Here is a 25,119-nt window from a genome sequence, read left to right on the forward strand (position 1 = left end):
TCGTCTGTATTAAAGATTCACTATTATAATGATAAATTAGTCTCTGGATTGAGTTTTTCACAACAAGGCCTATTTATTAACCCTTTTAGACCATATTTTTCAACTATTACTTGTGAATTTCTGAGGCCTATAAGATTCCCACTGATCAGCGTGACATTTTTTCCCCGTGGATTTTGAAGAACATGGCTAAAACGTGAAATAGCTTATCTTATAACCTAATATAAAGTCCATTACAGGAATGTCAAGTAGTTATATGTTCGTGTTTTTTAACCACAAAATGGCCAATTATGAATAGAGCCTAGAGCTAGGCTTTACACAGCAAGCTAACACAGGCTTGTGGCACACATACCTGGACTTGAACACAGTCATCCATACATACAAATGGATTCAAAACAGCATAGGCTACATAAAAGTATATCTTGTAGGCATATCTCATGGGATTTTATTATTTTACTTTATATAAGTGCACAAAACATTAGGAACACCTGCTCATTCCATGACATAGACTGACCAGGTTTCCAGGTGAAACCTATGATCCCTTATTGTTATCACTTGTTAAATCCACTTCAAATCAGTGTAGATGAAGGGGAGGAGAAAGGTTAAAGGATGATTTTAAAGCCTTGAGACATGGATTGTGTATGTGTGCCATTTCGAGGGTGAATGGGTAAGACAAAATATTTAAGTACCTTTAAACAGGGTATGGTAGTAGGTGCCAGGTGCACCGGTTTGAGTGTGTAAAGAACTGCAATGCTGCTGGGTTTTCCACACTCAACAGTTTCCTGTGTGTATCAAGAATGGTCCACCACCCAAAGGACATCCAGCCAACAATTGTAGGAAGCATTGGAGTCAACATGGGCCAGCATCAGTGATGGAAAAAGTACTCAATTGTCATACTTGAGTAAAAGTCAAGTTACCTTAATAGAAAATGTACTCAAGTAAAGGTGAAAGTCACCCAGTAAAATACTAATTGAGTAAGTCTAAAAGTATTTGGTTTTGAATATACTTAAGTATAAAAAATAAATGTTATTGCTAAAATATACTTAAGTATCAAAAGTAACAGTACAAATCGTTTTCGAATTCCTTAAATTAAGCAAACCAGATGGCACCATTTTATTTTTATTTTTTTACAGGTGGCTAGGGGCACACTCCAACATGCCGACATAATTTACAAAACTAAGCATGTGTGTTTAGTGAGTCCACCAGATCATCAGTAGGGATGACCAGGGATGTTCTCTTGATAAGTGTGTGAATTGGACCATTTATTTTAAACTACTTCTTAAAAAAACAGTTACTATTTACTATCAGTAACGTAACTTTTGTATTACCCAAACTCAGTAATGTAATCTGATTACATTCAGTTACTTTCCGATTACTTTTCCCTTAAGAGGCATTCAAAGAAGATACAAATGTATGGTACCAATTGAACCACATCTATTGCAGGATAAATCAATGTTAAAGATTACATAGCTGGCCATATATGGATGTTAAATTCTACTTTATTGGTTGGTTATGTAGACTTCTTCTAAACCATCGCTTTCAACTACATGATTAAAATGATATCTTTCCATTAAAAACCAAAGTCTATCAGAATTCCAGTCATTACAATACATGTTATACCCCTTGATCTTCAAGAATAGGACTTGGAAATTTTATATATATATATATATATATATATATTAGCCAAATTGTTTTACCTGGGCATAACCCCAAAACGAAGGACTTATTAGCCAACCCTACTCTGTTGTTTATGATTTTGTTGTCATGGAGGACTGATTGGGCTCATTGATTCGAGTTGAAAAATAAATGCTGCGCTCATGAAATGGCATGCTTTGAGAACTACTGAAAAGTGCTATTTACATGTGAAAAATTAATGCCATGTGCTGCATTTGCTATAGGCCTATTGATACACGTTTTGTTGGTGACAATTTGGTATCTTGATAATCCAAAAATGTAATTAAGGGATGGGCCTGGAGAAATGTAACCACTCTCAGATTAGCCTGACCATCCATGATATCAAAATTATTGTTTTAACCATGTTATGAGGCTACAGTGTTTATTTACATTTACAATGTTACAAACATTGGAGAAAAACAAGCTTGTATTTTGGGTTCTCATGGAGTGTGAAGTTGAACTAAGCTCCTGAGGCATTTATAAGTTATATTCTTCAAAAATCAATGGATATATATATAATTTATATGTCCAAAAATGGATGTAGCAACAGATTGCCCCTTTAAGTCTATCAAAAATGTATGAGTTTGAACATTTGTCCATTAGGCCTATGGATTAAATATTTTTTATCAGCATGCAATAGCTGAGCAATAAAAGCCCCACTTTTATTCCATAGGCTGGGATTCTGTAGCTGTTGCAAGAGCACATTGTCACTGGGTTTCCACTGGTTTCAAAAACAATGATTGATAGGCAGCTTAAACTTTTTGAATACTATCATTATTGGGTGCATGGGCATCTTGGCCCTCACAGTTAACATCCATTTGAAGAGCATAACATGAGGTCTTTTTGAGTTGTTAATTCAGAGTTTCCTCTTGATTGCTAGCAATAGCATAAATTCTTCATTTAAGCTATTTTGCTTGGCAATGGGAGCACTCTCTATACATGCACTCTTTCTTCGGGTTCACACAGCACAAAGACTCAAAAACTTTCTCAGTGTTGCTGCAGCTGATCACTTTGTGATACTGTAGTTAGTCCGCCATGAACTGGAGGTTGGCGTGGGTTTTGCAGAGACATGTGTCCCTATCCTGAACTGTTGGCTTGACATCCCAAAAAGGACATCTTTTGCAGAATTCACAGTAGGAAATTTGAATTTCTAAATATTCCTTCTTAATCTTCTGATAAAGGTTCTGAATTGTGCCATTCAAGAAGCGCTTCTGCTTGTTCATCTTGTTCCTCGTTAGTGGGTCCTTTTTCCCTGTTGTTGTTTTGATGTCATCACGTTCATAGAATCTAATGATTTTCTCTTCTGTGGCTGTGCTAATTCTGTTACACTGATTTTTCCTGGAGTATTGAAGACTTGATGGCCTGTTTTCATTTGCCCTCATTGCTTTTGCTGAAAATCCTAATTCTGTTTGTAGCTTTGACCAGCCCATACTTTCTCAGGATGTTTCCTCTGAGCATTTTTGAAGCCACTTGTTTGTCCTTGGCACTGCACCTTTTTTTTAATACTTTTGTTTTAACTCTGCAATGATGGCATTTTGAAACAATAAAATCATTCTCAAATTCTTTGGAGTTCCCTTCATTTGCTGTTTTGTCTTTGGGGAATCTTGTCTCTTCATTTTGTTCATCAGTCGATCGTACCTTTTTTTGTATTTCTCAGCTTTCCGTAAAGCATTATCAAGTTTGACATTTGTCATATTAAGATCTCTGTAGGCTTTTGAGCGACCTCTTCCAACCTTTTTCCTTCCAGCAAGTATTTGACTTCTCATTCATGTTGCAGACGATGAGGAGGGGGTATCAGGGTGTGCATCGGGGGCAGGTATGTTGGCCTCATGTTCTGGCTGCAAGTCATCTGGTGACTGAGGTGGTGTGTTGGCTGATAAGTAGGTCTCCATTGCAACTGTTCCGTTGGTTACATTTCCATCTCTTGTTTCTTTGTTCTCGCTTTGTAAGCTCAGAGATAGCTTTCACTTCTCCCTTCTCTTTTTCCTTCCAGTATCTCTCCCTGTCTTTTTGCAGATGTTCCTGGTATCGTATATGATCATTTTTATATTGTTTCTATATGTCTGTGACCTCTGAGCTGTTTTATGTGGAATCTTCTAAAAATAAAGACAAAAACTACTTAGTTTTTGTGCACACCATGGAGCATTTTCTAGATTAAATTAATTTAAACCATGATTAAATAAGCCTAAAGTACAAATAAAAAAATAAAAAAGTACAATAAAAACAAATAAGGTAATGGATGTGTCATTTCCACCACTTTCTGTCATTTCCACCACACTTAACTTTGTGATGGCAATGACTGTGATGGAAATGACATTTCTACAGTTTCAGGAGAAAATTGACAGCTTAGCATGCTTTGATTAGTATTACAGCTAGCATATTGTTCACACTAAACACAAAATATTTGTTTTAATTCAAAAGTTGTACCACAAATTAAATAAATGATAGCCTGTTCGGAAATGACTGACAATTAAAATATTCTGGACACAAGCAATATTTACAGTGCCTTGTGAAAGTATTCGGCCCCCTTGAACTTTGCGACCTTTTGCCACATTTCAGGCTTCAAACATAAAGATATAAAACTGTATTTTTTTTGTGAAGAATCAACAACAAGTGGGACACAATCATGAAGTGGAACGACATTTATTGGATATTTCAAACTTTTTTAACAAATCAAAAACTGAAAAATTGGGCGTGCAAAATTATTCAGCCCCTTTACTTTCAGTGCAGCAAACTCTCTCCAGAAGTTCAGTGAGGATCTCTGAATGATCCAATGTTGACCTAAATGACTAATGATGATAAATACAATCCACCTGTGTGTAATCAAGTCTCCATATAAATGCACCTGCACTGTGATAGTCTCAGTGGTCCGTTAAAAGCGCAGAGAGCATCATGAAGAACAAGGAACACACCAGGCAGGTCCGAGATACTGTTGTGAAGAAGTTTAAAGCCGGATTTGGATACAAAAGATTTTCCAAGCTTTAAACATCCCAAGGAGCACTGTGCAAGCGATAATATTGAAATGGAAGGAGTATCAGACCACTGCAAATCTACCAAGACCTGGCCGTCCCTCTAAACTTTCAGCTCATACAAGGACAAGACTGATCAGAGATGCAGCCAAGAGGCCCATGATCACTCTGGATGAACTGCAGAGATCTACAGCTGAGGTGGGAGACTCTGTCCATAGGACAACAATCAGTCGTATATTGCACAAATCTGGCCTTTATGGAAGAGTGGCAAGAAGAAAGCCATTTCTTAAAGATATCCATAAAAAGTGTTGTTTAAAGTTTGCCACAAGCCACCTGGGAGACACACCAAACATGTGGAAGAAGGTGCTCTGGTCAGATGAAACCAAAATGGAACTTTTTGGCAACAATGCAAAACGTTATGTTTGGCGTAAAAGCAACACAGCTCATCACCCTGAACACACCATCCCCACTGTCAAACATGGTGGTGGCAGCATCATGGTTTGGTCCTGCTTTTCTTCAGCAGGGACAGGGAAGAAGGTTAAAATTGAAGGGATGATGGATGGAGCCAAATACAGGACCGTTCTGGAAGAAAACCTGGAGTCTGCAAAAGACCTGAGACTGGGACGGAGATTTGTCTTCCAACAAGACAATGATCCAAAACATAAAGCAAAATCTACAATGGAATGGTTCAAAAATAAACATATCCAGGTGTTAGAATGGCCAAGTCAAAGTCCAGACCTGAATCCAATCGAGAATCTGTGGAAAGAACTGAAAACTGCTGTTCAAATGCTCTCCATCCAACCTCACTGAGCTCGAGCTGTTTTGCAAGGAGGAATGGGAAAACATTTCAGTGTCTCGATGTGCAAAACTGATAGAGACATACCCCAAGCGACTTACAGCTGTAATCGCAGCAAAAGGTGGCGCTACAAAGTATTAACTTAAGGGGGCTGAATAATTTTGCACGCCCAATTTTTCAGTTTTTGATTTGTTAAAAAAGTTTGAAATATCCAATAAATGTCGTTCCACTTCATGATTGTGTCCCACTTGTTGTTGATTCTTCACAAAAAAAATACAGTTTTATATCTTTATGTTTGAAGCCTGAAATGTGGCAAAAGGTCGCAAAGTTCAAGGGGGCCGAATAATTTCGCAAGGCACTGTACCTCGATTTTTCTTCAACTTCTGGACATCACATCTGGAACAACTGTCCACTGCAGCCATGTGCTAAAGTAGCTAAAATACTTGATAGGGAGGTGTTTAAAAAAGTATGGGGTGATTCCAGTGTGAACTTAACATACAAATATTTGTATTTGTTTTATTTTTTATAAAATCTGGTTAAATGCTCTACTAACAAAAAAGCTGTTAGAAATGTAAGTATATGCATGTCCCTTAAGTCCTTGTGTAATTGTAATGTGATATTGTACCCCCTAGCTCAATTGTCTATTGTTTGTAATCTATGAATGCTTGTGTTCCCTCGTATGCTTTATGTATTGATTTGTTGTGAATAAAAATAAAAAAATAAAATAAAAAAGGCACTTCTGTGCAGACTACAGGCAGCTGAACTATATAACCATGAAGGATTCCTATCCTCTCAAGTGCATAGATAATGCACTGGACTAGTAGAATACACAAGGCGCAATTACGAAAATTGGCAATTATTCCTTTTGATGTGTCAGGCACTCAATTAGCCATGTCAACTAACAATTGCAGGAAATGTGGTTCAAAACAGCAAACATTTCTCTCCACCCCATGGCAAAATGTTTATAATTGCAGGAAATGTTATAAACTTGCAAAATGTTCTCTCTGCCCATTGACAAAATGGTATAATAGTAGAAAACGTGCTTTAAAACGGCAACATTTCCTCTAAATATACTTTGAACATTTTCTCTCCCAAGAGAGTAGTGCAACCAAATCACGCTGAGGGCCAAAAAAAATAGATTCAATAACATACATCTGGTGTAATATAAGTAATTGTTGGTACCATGATTGTATTCGAAATGTGTAAGTATTTACACGAAGATGGACCACGAAGTTCGCCATTTCCCCCTTCACCAAAATGGGGGATCCTGTTAACTGCAAACAATGCCTGTAGTACCGCGGGTCGGCCTGGAACTTCGTCTGCAATGAGAGGGTGCAGTCGTTCTGCGCTGGTTCCCTGAGTTAAGGTTTGGTTTCCGGGAGAGGAAGCTGATCCGAGATGTGGAAACTTCAAGGCGACATAATATCACTGCACGGGAGTTTTCCTACTGCCAGTAAACGTTTGTAGCAGGCGGGTCTAACATTTCATTGGAAGTTGTGTACGGTGTAGCCTGCCGATTGGAGCAACGTCCTGAGGTTTGGCTGTACCGGAAATGCCTCAATTTATTTAGACAGACAAAAGGCTCTCAAGTCATCTAAAATAACAATAGCTTATTCATATAGACATTCAAATACGTTTCATATAGTTTTACATAGGCCTATAGACTCGACAAAATAAAACATGGTCGGGATAGGATTAGCCCACATTTCCCTGATATTCGTTTTATGTCAACGTCATGTCGACTCTTACGGTAAGTAATTCTTGCCCTAAAATAGTTGGCTATAAATGTTGCTTTGTGATTAATCACTTGGAGCTGATGTTACTGTAAGTATTTAATACAGTATTCATGCTTAGTTTTTTCGACAACATAATGCAGGCTATAGGCCACTGTACAATATGCTAATGTTCTTGGAATTTATATTGCTATTCCAAAAGTATGCTTAGTATGAAAATATGTTCGAGGATCTCTTGGCGTAACTGCTAAGGTGTTGGGTTGACAGTCGCTGGACCTGCGTTCGAGTCCCGGTCGAACCTTCGCTACAATATTGTCAGTCCATGTGTTTTCTTTTATTCAGACTGATACACAAACAGTTATCCTTAAAGTAGTCAGTTGTTGTCAATAAATAAGGTGCTAGTTCGCAATAAGTGGTGAGCACTGTTTATTGTCAGTTGGTTTTGCATTATGTTTGTATGCCAGTAGCCTAAGTCAAGTTTTTTGTTCCTTCAACCTCCGTGGGAAATTCACTGTAGATTTCACACTTACACCACAGAGAAAAACATACAGTTACAGTAGACCTCTCTGTGGTCTGACACCTCTGTGATCTGACACGTCTAACTTCATGTGTGGGTTATTACTGTACCCTCAGTGTTTTTTATGGAGTGGTCTAGTCTAGTGTGTTGTGCTCCACAGAACAGAGGATATTGCCTTTCTCCACTCTAAAGTAACATTTATGTTGTGAAACTAAATCCGGAAGTGTATTTCCCCAAAACAGCACAGATGCTATGTGAGGAAATGTTCAATCGTTTGTACGTGCACTACATACCATACATAATGGCCCACTGAAACATGAGTAATTCTTCTGTAATTAATGAACATTTTGTTATATCCAACATCCAATTATCCCCTGACAATGAGACCAGTTCCTTTCTGACTTCATACAGGCTGATATTTTCACCTTCCTCAGCTAATAGTGCCAGGCTTCTACTGCAAGTGAGATGTTATCTTCCCTGCAATCACTTACTATACCATATGTTGTGCTGGAGATTTATCAGGTTGTTTAACTTGCACACAATGCAGCCCATATCTTGAATATATCCCAGTGAACTTAAAGCTGCACGTAGAAATGTGAGTTATAGAAAGCATATGGGGGCGGCAGGTAGCCTAGTGGTTAGAGCATTGGGCCAGTAACCTGAAAGGTTTCTAGTTTGAATCCTCGAGCTGACAAGGTAAAAATCTGTCGTTCTGCCCCTGAACAAGGCAGTTTAATTAACCCACTGTTCCTAGGCTGTCATTGTAAATAAGAATTTGTTCTTAACGGACTTTCCTAGTTAAATAAAGGTAAAATACACATCTAAAAAGTGGTAGATGTGCTCTATTTCTTTGTTTCTCGTTCTTACATGTATTTTTTACATATTTTTCTTCTGGTTTTGTACACAGTTTCAAACAGCTGAAAATACAATATTTTTGGTTATTGAAAATATATTTCACAGAAATTTAGATGGTACAATATTCTCTACACTATTCATTGCTTGTTTATTCACATAAACAGACATTCAAATCAAACTTTATTTGTCACATACGCCGAATACAAGTGTAGACCTTATCGTGAAATGCTTACTTACAAGCCCTTAACCAACAGAAGAGTTAAGAAAATATTTACCAAATAAACTAAAGCAAAGAATTATAAAAAGTAACACAATAGCATAACAACAACGAGGCTATATACAGGGGATACCGGTACCGAGTCAGTGTGTGGAGGTACAGGTTAGAGGTAATTTGTACATGTAGCAGCAGTGTACAAAACAAATGGAAGGGAGGGGGGGGGGTAAATGTAATAGTCCGGTGGCCATTTGATTAATTGTTCAACAGCCTTATGGCTTGGGGGTAGAAGCTGTTAAGAAGCCTTAGCAGTAAATGTCAGTTGGCTTTTCGTAGCCGATCACATTCAGAGTATCTCTACCGCTCCTGCTGTCTCTAGAGAGTTGACAGCAAGGAGTCATCAGGCCAGGTAGTCCTGAGGCATGGTCCTAGGGCTCAGGTCCAGAGAGAGAGAGAGAGAGACAGAGAATACTTAAATTCACACAGGACACCAGATAAGACAGGAGAAATACTCCAGATATAACAGACTGACCATAGCCCCCCGACGCATAAATACTGGACGCTAAGACAGGAGGGGTCGGGAAACACTGTGGCCCCATCCAACGATACCCCCGGACAGGGCCTAACAGGCAGGATATAACCCCAACCACTTTGCCAAAGCACAGCCCCCACACCACTAGAGGGATATCTTCAACCACCAACTTACCAGTATATGGCCAATATAGCAAGGCTAATGGCTGGATCCAGGCACTCCGTGATGCATCGTGCCTAAGAACAGCCCTTAGCAGTGGTATAATGGCCATATACCACACCCCCTTGTGCCTTATTGCTTAATTATAGCACAGTTTTAGAAACTGGTTCTGACTGACTTTCTACTATTTTATCCTACAGTTCCTCCTCCCGTCAACGTGAGCCTCATCTGCCACAATTTTCACAATGTGATCTATTGGAACTACAGTGAACCATCTCTGCAGCCACAGTTCAATGTGGAAATGACAAGAAAATATTCTGGGTAGGTGCTGCAGCACCTAAGAGGTTTCTTAATCTCTCACCAAATAGGGCCTATGTTATCCAATGTAGGTTAAATAGCCAGTGAATATTATTTAAGTCTTTCTTGCCACAATTTCAAGTAGAAATTGGAAAATTGAAATGCACTGTCAGACCCATACAAATGTAAAGTCCTGTCAACAGTTCTTTGTCAGCTTTTCCATTGTAATTGTGAACTAACATTTTAGTCCAAATCAGAGGTTGCCACTAACCCACAAAAATTGTTTTCCTCTATCTTTCAGTGCTGCCTTGGTTTGTTCAAACACTTCCCTCTACCACTGCGATGTCTCCTCATTTACCAAAGTAATAGAAGAGGGCTACCGTTTCATATTGACTGCTGTTGGACAGAATACCAATTCTCCCGAAATTTCATTCACCTACGATGATACAGTGTATTCAGACGTGGTGGTACATTGTAAGTTCTCACACTAGTAGCCTCGGTTTTTCTAATGACTGCCTTGCCTGGTTCACCAACTACTTTGCAGACAGAGTTCAGTGTGTCAAATCGGAGGGCATGTTGTCCGGTCCTCTGGCAGTCTCTATGGGGGTGCCACAGGGTTCAATTCTCGGGCCGACTCTTTTCTCTGTATATATCAATGATGTTGCTCTTGCTGCGGGCGATTCTGTATACTTCTGGCCCTTCCTTGGACACTGTGCTATCTAACCTCCAAACGAGCTTCAATGCCATACAACACTCCTTCCGTGGCCTCCAACTGGTCTTAAACGCTAGTAAAATCAAATGCATGCTTTTCAACCGTTCGCTGCCTGCACCCACACGCCCGACTAGCATCACCACCCTGGATGGTTCCGACATAGAATATGTGGACATCTATAAGTACCTAGGTGTCTGGTTAGACTGTAAACTCTCCTTCCAGACTCATATCAAACATCTCCAATCCAAAATCAAATCTAGAATCGTCTTTCTATTTCGCAACAAAGCCTCCTTCACTCACACCGCCAAACTTACCCTAGTAAAACTGACTATCCTACCGATCCTCGACTTCGGCGATGTTATCTACAAAATAGCTTCCAATACTCTACTCAGCAAACTGGATGCAGTTTATCACAGTGCCATCCGTTTTGTTACTAAAGCACCTTATACCACCCACCACTGCAACCTGTATGCTCTAGTCGGCTGGCCCTCGCTACATATTCGTCGCCAGATGGCTCCAGGTCATCTACAAGTTCATACTAGGTAAAGCTCCGCCTTATCTCAGTTCACTGGTCACAATGGCAACACCCACCCGTAGCACGCGCTCCAGCAGTTGTATCTCACTGATCATCCCTAAAACCATCACCTCATTTGGCCGCCTTTCCTTCCAGTTCTCTGCTGCCTGTGACAGGACTGAATTGCAAAAATCATTGAAGTTGGAGACTTTTATCTCCCTCACCAACTTTAAACATCTGCTATCTGAGCAGCTAACCGATCGCTGCAGCTGTACATAGTTCATCGGTAAATAGCCCACCCAATTTACCTACCTCATCCCCATACTGTTTTTATTTATTTACTTTTCTGCTCTTTTGCACACTAGTATCTCTATCTCTCTGCACACAATGTATATAAAATCTTTTCTTTCTTTATTATTTTTTTGTACTGTGTTATTGACTTGTTTACTGTTTACTCCATGTGTAACTCTGTGTTGTTGTCTGTTCACACTGCTATGCTTTATCTTGGCCAGGTCGCAGTTGTAAATGAGAACTTGTTCTCAACTAGTCTACCTGGTTAAATAAAGGTGAAATAAATACTGAGCTAACCAAAAGGTGAATTATGGGAACAATGTTATACAGTATGTAGTGATTGAATTGGGGTAGTATCTTGAAAGGGTTTGTAAGTACACTGTATGCACTGCAGCACATGTAGCATTTCTTTGTTGATCTGACCACACAATGCTCAGAGCCGGGAGATTTTGAACATATTTTCTGACCTCAGATTTTTTCACAAAGTAATGGTCTTTTGTGTGTTTTTTTTAGGCTCATTGGATTTCCCACCTGTCAACATCTCTGCTGTATCTGATCAAATTATCAAAGTTCAATTCATTCACCCATTTCACATCTACAAATATGCCATCATCAAAAATGAAAGACCGGATCATAAGGAATTTCATTACATGGTTGTCGCAGAAGATCCGTTGGTGAGAACTGCTGGAAATTCATGACTTAGGAATTACTATATGATGGTTTCTGGGAACCACCTTTGTAGAAATTTAGATTTTTCTCATGTGTATACCCGCTGCAAATAGTTTTCACTTGCAAGCAAAGAAGCTTTATTTTTAAAAAGGGAACACATTTCCTATATTTTTATGAACATTATATAAAACAGTTTTTTTTGGAACATAGGCTAAATATATTCATTTTTTTATTTCCCCAGAAAGAGCATAGTTTTACCTGCTCCTACAAGCAACACCATGTGTGTGAGGCTGAAATACCAGTCGATGGAAAGATGGATAGGCACTGCGTCAAGATGAAAGGAAAAATGAACAATGTTCATGTCTCAGCTCACCAGAACATATGCATTGAGGGGAAGCATGGGGATTCTGGTAAGACTCTAAATTTCTCACATGATGGATACGTCAGTCATATTAGCTCTAAACCACATCTGCTAATATCTGATACGTCCTTTGAAAGTTATATTTGTCTGTATTGTCATATTATGGCTGATTTTAGCAGCAAATGCTCAATTAGAATACTACAGTTTTGAATGTGAAATCAGTTTGACTGTCCGTCTAACTGCTGGACTTGTTCCCTGTAGGTCCTAGCTACACTGCCCTCTACATTGTGATCCCTATCGTTGCCATGGTGGTGATTGCGTTCATCGTGTGGCTGATATACAGGAAACTGACAAGCGGCTCATTCCCTCAACCAAAGATTTTGGTGTGTTCAGCCTTTCAACTGTTTGGCCTGCACTGCAGTGGATTTAGTCATAAAGCTACTACATATAGACTAGATTATAGTCATGCAGAGAGTTTCAGGAGAGCACTTGGTGGTACATTGTAGAAATGAGGAGTGTCATGTTCCTATTGGAGTTATCAAACTATTGATATGCTACTACCTGTAAACACTGTCAAAACAATAGCAAATTTAAAAACATATTTCACCCACAGAATGTTTGACTGAATGTTGCATATTCTCCTTCTCTGGTAGGCTTCCGTGCTGACACATATGAGTTCAGGTGAGTCCCTTATGCAGCCTGAAAGAGACATTCTGAGTGAGTTACAAACAGGTGGCTCCCCCCTGCTGCAGACCCCCATGGAATCTTTGCCAGATGAGACCCTCACAGTCATCAGTACCCCCCAGGAAGAGGTCCTCCGCCTCCCCATTGGACTGAAGGACCAGGAGTGGAGCGGTGGGGAGGTCATGTTGCCTAACGAGGGGTCAGGCTCTTCACTGCAGGTAACGAGAGAGTTGGGACTGGAGGTGAAGAGTGACTTATCTGAGCTGTCGGACTATGACTGCCCCCATAGACCTGTGATTATTCCTGTGATAGAGGAGATGAGTCCTGGGGACATTGTTACAGGATACAAGATCTGAGTTTCTCTCAAGAGAAAGTATGGTGATTTATTTACATATGCTCAGCTCGTGCATCTACTTAACCACACCTGAATCTGTTTGGGGTAGAGCAGGGTATTCAGTTTAGTCTTTGATTGGTTGTTCTAGGCCTACAGCCTGGAGTCCTACCAATACTTTTCCTGTTCCTTTAACCATTTAAATGGGCAGCCTATGGTGGAGATGGAGAGGATAATCAGAGGGGTAACCTGGGACTGTTGCTTACTCAGGTGAACCAGGGATAGTGAAAACCAAGTGGTCTTGAATGCTGGGAACTGCCCCATTGTAATGTTGAATTTCATTAGACCGAATTAATACATTTCCGACAGCATATTTGTAAAAAAAAAAAAAATTAAAAAGTGTTCCTCTTGTCCATTCTTTTACTGTGCCTACTTGAGTGACATGACTGTTTTCTAAGGTAGCAAGAGAATAAGGGTTGCAAGAGCAGAATGAATGATATTCATTAGGTTATTGTCTTGTGCTGTGTATATTAGTTCTATTTGCACTTTTTACACAACTGTCATACATGTACAATGTTTCAAAATGTATTATTAGGTCCTATTAATTTCAGATGACCAAGTTATACCAATGCAATTGGATTGATGTGGTGATAATAATGAATGTTGTTATCAGTGCCTTGCTGTTTGCCCTATACCTAATTATTTAGTTTTTAATTGTGTACAATTTTGACGCTATACTTTTCATACAGCTAAAATTATATATAAAAAAAGTCTGTGCAAACTAATTCTGTTGTATTTGTTTTAAATCATCTTTCCCCAATAATTTCCCTTGTCTTCATTTTTTTGTATTTTCTTTGCATAATATACAATCAAAGCTAATTCAATGGATTATTGTAATTACTATGTTAATAAATGCAGATTTGAAAGAGCAAACAAATTGTTATCCTTGCAGGGTAGACTGAAGGACATTTGTCAATGAAATTCAATTTCATGTCAATTAAATTATACCGTAAAGGAAGTAGATATTTCAGCAAAGCCAAACAACAGGTATTGTGTTGATGAATATTGAAGCAGACCTTTAATTAAAAGGAAAGAGCCTAACTGCTGTTATTGAAATGCTTCCTCGAAAAGTATTACTAAATAAGTACAAACTGTCGGATGTGTGTTTGCACAAGTCGCATACAACACTCCCCATCGGAGACCAGGGTTCAGTCCCAGTGTCCACCCTTCCCACTGTTCCTCCCACCTGCCTGTCTCCCCCTCTGATTTCCTTACTGTCTAAATTAAGTTAAAATACCTCAAATATATATTTGAAACAAAAGGTAATGGCACCATTTGAGACATGCTGCTGTGCAAATCAAACCCACTTCTAAAAGTGAAGTGTGAAAATACATGATTGAATCGTGACCTTACTATATTGAAATGACCATGAAGATTGCAGTCACAGGCATAGGTAGTGGTACATTGGCAATGTTAACATAGAAAAAAGGAATCTGCATTAATATAGAAAAGTATCTGGTAGTTTCACTCTAGACGAGAGGATTCCGTTGTTGTCTATCTTTGTTGTTCACATTGGATTCTCCCAGCAGCACTGAGCTGTGGATGATTCCTAGCCTGGTCTCTTCATAGTAAGGTGCACCCATGTCCCTCCCCAGTATGATGTCATGTGTCTGGTCAGACTACCACAAGGGGTACAACACAGTCAGCCTCTGCAGATTCTGCATTGCAAAAGAGTCCAAGAATGCTGGCCTGCTTCCTACAGAGTTGCACTTAAACAGCATGATGTGCCACACCTCCGAGTTGTTCAGCAGGAGGGCCATGTTGAGTTGGGACATGTACCAGATGGTCAGGCATCTTATTTGCACCAAGCTGGAGCTGTCTGCTTGGTGCAGCAAAGAGAATGAGTGGTCCTTACAGGTACACTCTTGGGCTGATGACGCCACAGGCCACCAGATCATGGACACCTGCACAGTATAACAGGCTGTGGTCAGTCACGTGGGCTAGTTTGAACTCTGACCTGAGGAGGCTGGAAACTTCCATCCATATCAAGCAGTACAACAGCCTGACCAAGAGAGAGAGAAACAGACCACAGTCCGTTTAAACAGAGAAGCACATCTCAATGAAGTCAGGCCAAGATGGTGCCTCTGATCCCTTTATGAAATGGATCCTGTTCCCCAGCCAGAGACTGAGGAAATCTTCGGACCTAAGTAAGCAGCTTTTGGATGACGAAGAGAGAACGTCCAATCACAGTCTTTTTTATGTTTGTCACTCTGTCCAGGCTGAGCTGCTCCATGGGCTGTTTAAGGCTGTCCTGACCAGCTGGAATGGAGGATATTGGCTCAGGAGCCTTGTTAGGACAGGGTCACATCTGTAAACAACAGAATGAACAGTAAATATAAACAGTTCATCCTGGTCCTCACTCAAAGATGACTCCCACAATACATCTAGCAAGTCATTAGAGGTCTAACATGATTTTAATCTATATACTTGGCGCATTCCTATGTCTTTCCACATTTTTTTTTTTTTTTAGGCCAACGTGTAGGACTTTAACTATGCTTTTGAGTCCGCTAAAGCGCTACTTTGTAGTGCCCCAGTGCTTGCCGTCCCCCAACTTTGACAAACCTTTTAAGTTAGAGGTAGATGCTAGTATAGTGGGGGTGGGTGCGGTTCTCTTACAGGAAGATGAAGACGGAGTGTATCGGCCCGTCTGTTTCTTCTCCCGTAAGTTCAACTCGTGTCAGTCAAGGTATTCTACAATTGAACAAGAGACACTGGCTTTATTGCCTGCCTTACAGTTCTTTGAGGTATATGTGGGCTCCAGTGCCTTGCCTGTAATGGTCTTCACGGACCATAATCCATTGGTGTTCTTGAAACAAATGTACAATCAGAACCGCCGCCTTATGCGGTGGGCTCTGATTGTACAAGGATATAATGTACAGATAGCCTATGTGAAGGGCTCGGCAAATGTGGTTGCCGACGCTCTATCACGAGTTTAGTAACTGGGGATGCGATATGATTTTTGTTTTTACAAACTGTATGTTTGCAATTTTTGTAGGCGTGCGTAACAGTCCTACAAATGTACCTAATAAACCAATTAGGTACATTTGGGAAGTCTTGATACAACATTTTCAACATATATGCACTGGTTCATTGGATCAGTCCAAAACGTTGCACATACACTGTTGCCATCTAGTGGCCCAAATCTAAATTGCGCCTTGGCTGGAATATTACGTTATAGCCTCTCTTGCATTTCGAAGGTGGTACAAATAAAAATATGCATGTTTTTTTCTTTGTATTATGTTTTACCAGATCTAATGTGCTGTATTCTCCTACATTCATTTAAAATGTCCACAAACTTCAAAACGTTTCCTTTCAAATAGTATCACGAATGTGCATATCCTTGCTTCAGGTCCTGAGCTACAGGCAGTTAGATTTGGGTATGTCATTTTAGGAAAAAATTGAAAAACAGGGTTGGATCCTTTTAAGTGACATATTGGCAGACATTTAGCCTCATACCTGCTGTAATTGCCTGATTGTTTGGAGGTGTTATGCAAAACCACAAGAGGGCCTTGGATGGAAAAACAGATGATTTAGCAGTGTGTTTATAGACAAGCTATTGCTTAGAAGTATATTTCTAGTATGTTCCAGGGATTCTGAGAACATCTATTAAAGATGTGAGATGTGTGCCAGTAACTAGTTTGAGTGTTTGTTGGTTGTGATCACTGATCAGGAACGCAGGACACATCCAGCTGTGGTCTACTAACTCCCTCCCTGAGAGATGAGTGTGTCCCTTTGCTTCAACTCGGGAGGGGCATTGGATACTATGTGCAGTTCCTTCTGGAATCACATTCACGTGCCCGCGGACACAAACACACTTGCTGTTTAATAGTGCAGAACAAAAATGTCATTATGGACAGGATTACACAAAGGCTGTTATTTATATGCATTGGCTTGATAAAAAGGGTGATACAATTCATAGTTTGTTCAAATTAGCCTTTGTTCAAAATGTCTGGAGGTCAAATTTCAATTTAACAGCCAATCAACTTAATAGTGTTTCTGTTTTTGATGAAGACACCCTCATGACTGGTTCAGTTACAAAACAAATCAAGAGGGTCTTCCTATCTGTCACAGGTCTCCCCATAGAGCCAGAGATTTGTTTTGGTCTCCCCATAGAGCCAGAGATTTGTTTTGGTCTCCCTATAGAACCAGCGCTTTGTTTTGGTCTCCCTATAGAACCAGAGCTTTGTTTTGGTCTCCCTATAGAACCAGCGCTTTGTTTTGGTCTCCCTATAGAACCAGAGCTTTGTTTTGGTCTCCCTATAGAGCCAGAGATTTGTTTTGGTCTCCCCATAGAGCCAGAGATTTGTTTTGGTCTCCCTATAGAGCCAGAGATTTGTTTTGGTCTCCCTATAGAGCCAGAGATTTGTTTTGGTCTCCCTATAGAGCCAGAGATTTGTTTTTGTCTCCCTATAGAGCCAGAGATTTGTTTTGGTCTCCCTATAGAACCAGAGCTTTGTTTTGGTCTCCCTATAGAGCCAGAGCTTTGTTTTGGTCTCCCAATAGAGCCAGAGCTTTGTTTTGGTCTCCCAATAGAGCCAGAGCTTTGTTTTGGTCTCCCTATAGAACCAGAGCTTTGTTTTGGTCTCCCTATAGAACCAGAGCTTTGTTTTGGTCTCCCTATAGAACCAGCGCTTTGTTTTGCAAGCAGTTGAGCCCCAATAGAGAAATAGAAATCCTCCCAGACTGCCAAGACCATGCAGACCAGACCCAGACTCTTCCATTCCTCCTAAGGGGCCATATCCAGACCTCTTTGGTTCTCATTCAAACCATGTACCACAGTGTGGCCAATGTGTACAACAGTTCCAATGCTCTGTTAACTGTTAATAATCCTTGCTTGCAATACAGTTTTGGAAAGCTTAGGAAGTCTACCTTCATATCACCCAAAAATGATTTTACAACTACAAAAGATACAACTTACTGTGTGCCGTTCTAATCACTCCACCATTTCATAGATGCAAAAATTCTAAGTTCGCCTAATTTCAGTTGATGTGACAACACAAGCAATTTATAGTGTAGAAAATCATTGAACCATCTAAACCACTGTAAAATATATTTTCATTAGCCAAAAATATTGTATTTTCAGCCGTTTGAAGCTGGTGTACAAAAGTAAAAGGTGATAAAAATCTACTTAAGAATGAGAAGCATATAAATAGCGCACATAGAACGGATCTACCGCTTCTTAGACTTGCTTTCAATGACTGGTCTATAACTCACATTTCTATGTACATTTGATTGGGTCGCCCAAAAAGTTATACATTGCAGCTTTAAATTGATGTTGAAGGTTTACAAAATCATATGCAAACAAGAATAGTTTTAAGAACGAGTATTTCACGCTTTGACCAATTACCCTGGAGTCAGAAGTGCGATCTTCCTTTTTGTAAAAGATGGTAAAAATCATAATTTCGTCTGGACTGTCAAAAACACATTAGGCCTAGAACAAATCAGTGCTGCTGATAGGGCTACAAATCATAAACTGGGAACTGGAAATGTCTTGGTGAAAAATAACTTATCACTGACGTCACTCCCCGGTAGCAACCACCGCTGAACACCGCTTACAGGACTGAAAAGGGGTTTGGGGAAATAATGATTTTCCTGACGTCGGGACTTGGGAACTACTTATCCCAAAAGGCCACGCTTTGACTGATGCTGCGTTCACAACAACTGGGAACTCCGAAAAATACGAAATCAAATCATGACGTCAGTAATATTCAGGACAGAAAGTCTGAGCTTTAGAAAGATGCCCGAGTTCCGAGTTGGAATTCCAAGTTGGATGACCGTTCAAAACGACTTTTTTCCCCCAATCGAAGCTCGTTTTTCCCCTTGGTCCCAGTTGTTTTGAACGCACAGAATTCGGAGATTTCCGAGTACCCAGTTCCGAGTTGTTTTGAACGCGGCATTTGTGAAATTGATATATTTATGGTACTTTGGTTTGTTCGGTCTGACAGCGGATTTGCTCAATGTGTAGCTCAAGCGCACCTAGCAAATGCAATGGGTGTAGACGGAGAAGAAAATAGAGACCCAACTCGGCGGAAAATATTTTCCCTCCAGCAGGTGACGTTTTTTCGTTGTATGGGAGGTCAGTGAGAGTGTCGAATTTGGTCAACAACAAACATTAATGGCTTATTTGCTACGTGAGGTTTATTTGATATAATAAAATGTTCGTAATGCTTAAGTTGTTACGAGTGCACTGATATAAGTAGGACACGTGACATCCCGGCAACTTTGAGAAAAAACACTTTACATTGGAGTTGTCTCGAGGATGCCTATTCATGATATGAGTCTCTCCATTGAACGCATGCAGTTGACGTCAACAACCCTTGTCGAATTGAGTTCCACAGTTCGAGTCATAATACCTATACAACGACCGGTAAAACCCGGAAATTATTCCAATTGTTTTTCCAAGATACATTTTCCGTGGGGAGTTTTAGAACTACTTTATGGAAGGTCTATGTTTCATGTAGGTTTACCCTTGCATTACGTTTTGCCTGTAATGAAGCGCTAATCAGCCGCTAATGTGGCTATCATACAGAACTACACTTCCTGTCGCAACCTTTGACGTCATCACTTAGCAGGGTAGGAAAAACATCCACATTTCTCGATGCAAACTCATTGCAAAGTAACCTAGAAATTAGATATTATAGCCTTTTTAACTATTTTGTTTAGGTCAAATCTGAGGTTAACTAGATGCGCCCACCAGACAATAGTTAAGTTAGCTAGCTGTATCCCGGCACTGGTGGGCTAACATTAGCTTGCATGTCACTAACGTAAACTCACCCCATTCCGTACAAATGTGCGCAACCGCAACATTCAAACGAGGCTACCAAGTGGGACTGTGTTGACGTCAAAATCGGGGGTGTGAACTAGGTTTCTATTCAAGCGTTGATCGACATGGTAATGGCTCTAGTATTAATCCAATAGTATTGGAGAAAAGTTGAAAAAACAGACCCTCCGTTACATCTTGACGTGTCGTAACGTACAGCACGTATAAAGCAACTATTTCTGTTTTACAATCTCTTTCCACCAGATGTAGCACTTCTATCATCCTTTAAAAATAAGAAATGGACAGTGACGAGGGTAAGGGGGATACCTAGTAATTTTTTTCGTCATCATTGCATGTGATCATCATTCTCAAAGCCGCTGTTTACTTCTAAGATCACTTTAGCACCGCCCTAAAAACCCAATTCAAATTCGACACAAACCTTCAAATAGGTATCTAATCACACAAACTCTTTATAGTGTTTTATTTACATTTTAGAGGCGATAAGTTGGACAGATCGAGTGAAAAAAAAACTATTTCCCCACACATCTCTCAATTTCACTATCACACATTAGTTTCGCTTCCCCACCCGCCATTTAAAAACATTTATTTTTTTTTTTAAAGACCCGACGGGGCTAATTTCCTGCTTGAATTATGCAGAAACGGGCAGCGTTTAGGTAATGTAATTGATTCTGTTGGAAAGGGGAGAAATTGTGCTTTACAATGGTGTTGATCTGGAAGTATTACGTTTTTGGTGCGCTAAAATAAGGGCACTTGTATGGACTAAGGCGATGTACGAGTTATGTTACACAAAACACGTGCTAACGTTAACTAACTCAATGTACTCTCAACAATAAAAGGTCACAAGTCATTATACTAGCCTATGCTGGTTTTCTTTCTACTTGAAAGGAAGGTAACTTGCGTTGTACACGTAACTACAGTCGTTGGTTACCTAGCTCATTTTCATAAGCAGCTACTGCTGTTAGGCACTTTGGTTGGCAAAATTAAATACAGATTGTTTTCCCCATCAACATACACACACTACCACAATGACAAAGCAAAAACAATTTTAGAAATTATATAACAATTGTTTAAAAAACGGAAATACCTTGTTTACATAAGTATTCCAACCCTTTGCTATGAGAGTCCTCAGGTGCACCCTGTTTCCATTGATCATCCTTGAGCTGATTGGAGTCCACCTGTGGTAAATTCAATTGATTGAACATGATTTGGAAAGTCTATATAAACGTCCCAGAGTTGACAGTGCATGTCAAGAGCAAAAACCAAGCCATGAGGTTGACGCGATTGTCCGTAGAGCTCCCAGACAGGATTGTGTAGAAGCACAGATATAGAGAAGAGTACAAAAACAATTCTGCCGCTTTGAAGGTCACCAAGAACACAGTGGCCTCCAGCATTCTTAAATGGAAGAAGTTTGGAACCACCTAGACTCTTCCTAGAGCTGCCCGGCCAAACTGAGCAATCGGGGGAGGAGGAAGGTGAAAAAGAACCTAATGGTCACCTTCCAGAAGGACAACCATCTCTGCAGCACTCCACCAATCAGGCCTTTATGGTAGAGTGGCCAGCACTATTAAACAGCAAGTGTGTGTGTCTCCACGCGGGCACATGAATGTGATTCAATAAGGAACTGCACATAGTATCCAATGACCCTTCCGAGTTGAAACAAAGGGACACACTCATCTCTCAGGGAGGGAGTTAATAGACCACAGCTGGATGTGTCCTGTGTTCCTGATCAGTGATCACAACCAACAAACACTCAAACTAGTTACTGGCACACATCTCACATCTTTAACAGATGTTCTCAGAATCCCTGAAACATACTAGAAATGAACTGCTAAGCAATAGCTTGTCTCTAAAAACACTTAACCTATCTGTTTTTCCATCCAAGGCCCTCGTGTTTTTGCATAACACCTCCAAACAATCATGCAATTACAGGAAGTATGAGACTAATATCTGCCAATATGTCACTTAATCACACACATTGGCCTGAAAATACAAACCAATGTGGAAAGACACAGGAATGCTCCAAGTATATAGATTAAAATCATGTTAGACATCTAATGACTTGCTAGATGTACTGTGGGAGTCATCTTTGAGTGAGGACCAGGATGAACTGTTTCTATTTACTGTTCATTCTGTTGTTTACAGATGTGACCCTGTGCTAACAAGGCTCCTGAGCCAATATCCTCCATTCCAGCTGGTCAGGACAGCCTTAAACAGCCCACGGAGCAGCTCAGCCTGGACAGAGCTACAAACAGATAATAAAGACAGTCCGTGATTGGGCATTCTCTCTTCATCGTCCAAAAGCTGTTTAGTTTGGTCCGAAGATTTCCTCAGTCTCTGGCTGGGGAACAGGATCCATTTCATAAAGGGATCAGAGCCACCATCTTGGCCTGACTTCATTGAGATGTGCTTCTCTGTCTAAATGGACTGTGTGGTCTGTTTTCTCTCCCACACAGAGATGTCTTAATCACGCTTGCTGTGCTGTGTGAGGGCCTTGTTGGAGATGTTGGCCCTCAGGCACCCTGGTCAGGCTTAGTTGTACTGCTTGATATGGATGGCGTTTTCCGGCCTCCTCAGGCCAGAGTTCAAACTAGCCCACAAACTAGCCCACCTCCTGCTGAACAACTCGGAGGTGTAACATCTCACGCTGATCAAGTGCAACTCTGTAGGAAGCAAGCCAGCCTTTTTGGACTCTTTCACAGTACAACATCTGCAGAGGCTGACTGTGTCTTACCCCGTGTGTGGGTCTGGCCAGACATATGACATCATACTGGGGAGGGAAATGGGTGCACCTTACTATGAAGAGACCAGGCTAGGAATCATCCACAGCTCAGTGCTGATGGGAGAATCCAATGTTGAAGGCCTATAAATTTCAAACCAATATAGACAGCAACGGAATCCTCCCTTTTTCATATCTCCTGTCTGAAGTCAAGCTACCAGAGACTTCCTGTATATTTGTAATTTTTTATATACTGTACTAATGCAGATTCTTTTTTTCTATGCTATCATTGCCAATGTACCACTACCTATGTCTGTGACTACAATCTTCATAATCACTTTTGACCAAACAGAATGTTTATCCTTGTGGTGATTTCAATATAATAAGGTCAGGATTCAATCATTGCAGATGGTATATTTTCGCACTTCACTTTTAGGGGTGGGTTAGATTTACATAATAGCATGTCTCAAATTGTGCCATTACTTTTTTAGATATATGTTTTAGATATTTTCACTTCATTTAGACAGTAAGGAAATCAGAGGGGGAGACCGGCAGGTGGGAGGAACAGTGGACACGGGGATTGAACCCTGGTCCCCAGCGGGGAGTCTTACATGCGACTTGTTCCGGGGAATGTTTCCACTACAACACGGCTCTGCACAGAGAGTGCCATTTCTTGAAAAGAAAGTACATGTTATGTAATTCTTTCTCTAAACAACAACAGACTTTAAGGGTATAGATGGGAGGACTGAGTTGTCCAACACTGGCTCACTGCAATAAATGGCTCCTGCTTTCCACTGGTGCCAAAAGTCTTGTTCCCCTCATGGGAGGGAGCCATGCATGCGGCAGGGTAGCCTAGTGGTTAGAGCGTTGGACTAGTAACCGGAAGGTTGCAAGTTCAAACCCCCGAGCTGACAAGGTACAAATCTGTCGTTCTGCCCCTGAACAGGCAGTTAACCCACTGTTCCCAGGCCGTCATTGAAAATAAGAATTTGTTCTTAACTGACTTGCCTGGTTAAATAAAGGTAAAATAAATAAATAAATAAATAAATAAATAAAATGCAACCTGCTCCTGTCTCTTTCTGCATGACACTTCATAATTAAATGCTCTGCAAATTGCCACCATCTCTGTTCGGCAAGTTGTTTTGTATGCAGTCAAAAACATGTGCCTGCTGGGTGCACAGTGCAAGCACATATGAAAGTAATATGAAAAATAAACATGGTTGATGACAATGTTTACCAATTTTGACCAAACCCCTAAACTAAGAAATCAGGGCCCATTGATACCCCCCAAAAAAAGAATTATCTTCAGTCAATCGCCATAGAAACTATCTATGTGATTTGTGTAAACTACATGCTTGTGTGTGTATAATGATGATGAAGCAGAACATAGTTTAGTTTTCTACACTGGATGTGGACATGAATGTTTTCTGCTTCCATTAGCTTTTTTATTTAACTAGGCAAGTCAGTTAAGACTCTTATTTACAATGACAGCCTACCTTAGCCAAACCTGGACAACGCTGGACCAACTGTGATCAGGCACTGGACCACTGCCCAATCACAGATGGTTGTGGTACAGCCTGTGATCGAACCAGGATCTGTAGTGACACCTTTAGCAGTGCAATGCAGTGCTGCAGACCGCTGCGCCACCCGGGAGCCCTAGCTTTAGTGCTTTACGACAGGGAACACAACCTGATTGTTTTGTATGAATAATGGCACATGCAACGCTCCCTTGCAAAAGAGACCTTGGTCTCAATCTGACTCTCTGCTTAAATAACGGTCAAATAAAATAAAAAAGATAATCTTCCTCAACTTTCAATGGGATTGTGTTCCATCAGTGTTTGAAAGACCGTAAGGGGTTGCAAAAAATAACCACTTGGTGGCAGTGTAGACTTATCTGAACTACGAGGCCAGTGTGTTGGCAGACACTTGTCCTAGTAAGTAGATTCAGGAACAGAGGCATTCTGTTCCACCAGGGAGAGCACATGTCCCAGTACTCCTGTGCATACCCCTCTAGTCTCTTGCATTTTGGTCGACTCAACTGGGTTTATTGACCACTTGATATTTTTCCTTGTGGTCCTCTGTAAGTTAGGTTATTTGCCTGGAGAGTTACCATTCAAATAGGGAAAGTTTTTTTTCCAAGTTAGAATTTCATAGTGTATTAAAATAGTGTATTAACTTTTACACCTGTAGCTATATAAAGTCTTCTCAGTAATATCTACAATTATTTAGGATACCCTTCCCTTTCATGCAGCATATT

At 40.3% G+C, this 25,119-nt stretch overlaps 1 protein-coding gene and 1 long non-coding RNA gene across 3 annotated transcripts; one reads left to right on the top strand and one right to left on the bottom strand.

Annotated features, from left to right (window-relative positions):
- The first annotated feature begins 6,923 nt into the window (after positions 1-6,923).
- On the top strand, positions 6,924-14,238 carry LOC110499283 (interferon gamma receptor 1-like). Its single transcript, XM_021576325.2, has 7 exons — positions 6,924-7,186; positions 9,647-9,767; positions 10,045-10,217; positions 11,774-11,934; positions 12,171-12,339; positions 12,552-12,673; positions 12,944-14,238. The coding sequence occupies exons 1-7, from the start codon at positions 7,117-7,119 to the stop codon at positions 13,328-13,330; spliced, it is 1,203 nt and encodes a 400-aa protein (XP_021432000.1). The 5' UTR covers positions 6,924-7,116; the 3' UTR covers positions 13,331-14,238.
- Positions 14,154-21,284, bottom strand: LOC110499284. Of its 2 annotated transcripts, none has more exons than XR_005037976.1 (3): positions 21,231-21,284; positions 15,982-16,056; positions 14,154-15,673 (listed from the first exon to the last, which is right to left on the bottom strand). It is a non-coding gene; the product is annotated as an uncharacterized LOC110499284 (long non-coding RNA). The 2 variants fall into 2 exon arrangements; XR_005037975.1 differs by lacking the exon at positions 21,231-21,284 and adding an exon at positions 20,140-20,392.
- Positions 21,285-25,119: the final 3,835 nt, after the last annotated feature.

This window comes from Oncorhynchus mykiss, chromosome 20 (genome assembly GCF_013265735.2).
Source record: "Oncorhynchus mykiss isolate Arlee chromosome 20, USDA_OmykA_1.1, whole genome shotgun sequence".
NCBI lineage: Eukaryota > Metazoa > Chordata > Actinopteri > Salmoniformes > Salmonidae > Oncorhynchus > Oncorhynchus mykiss.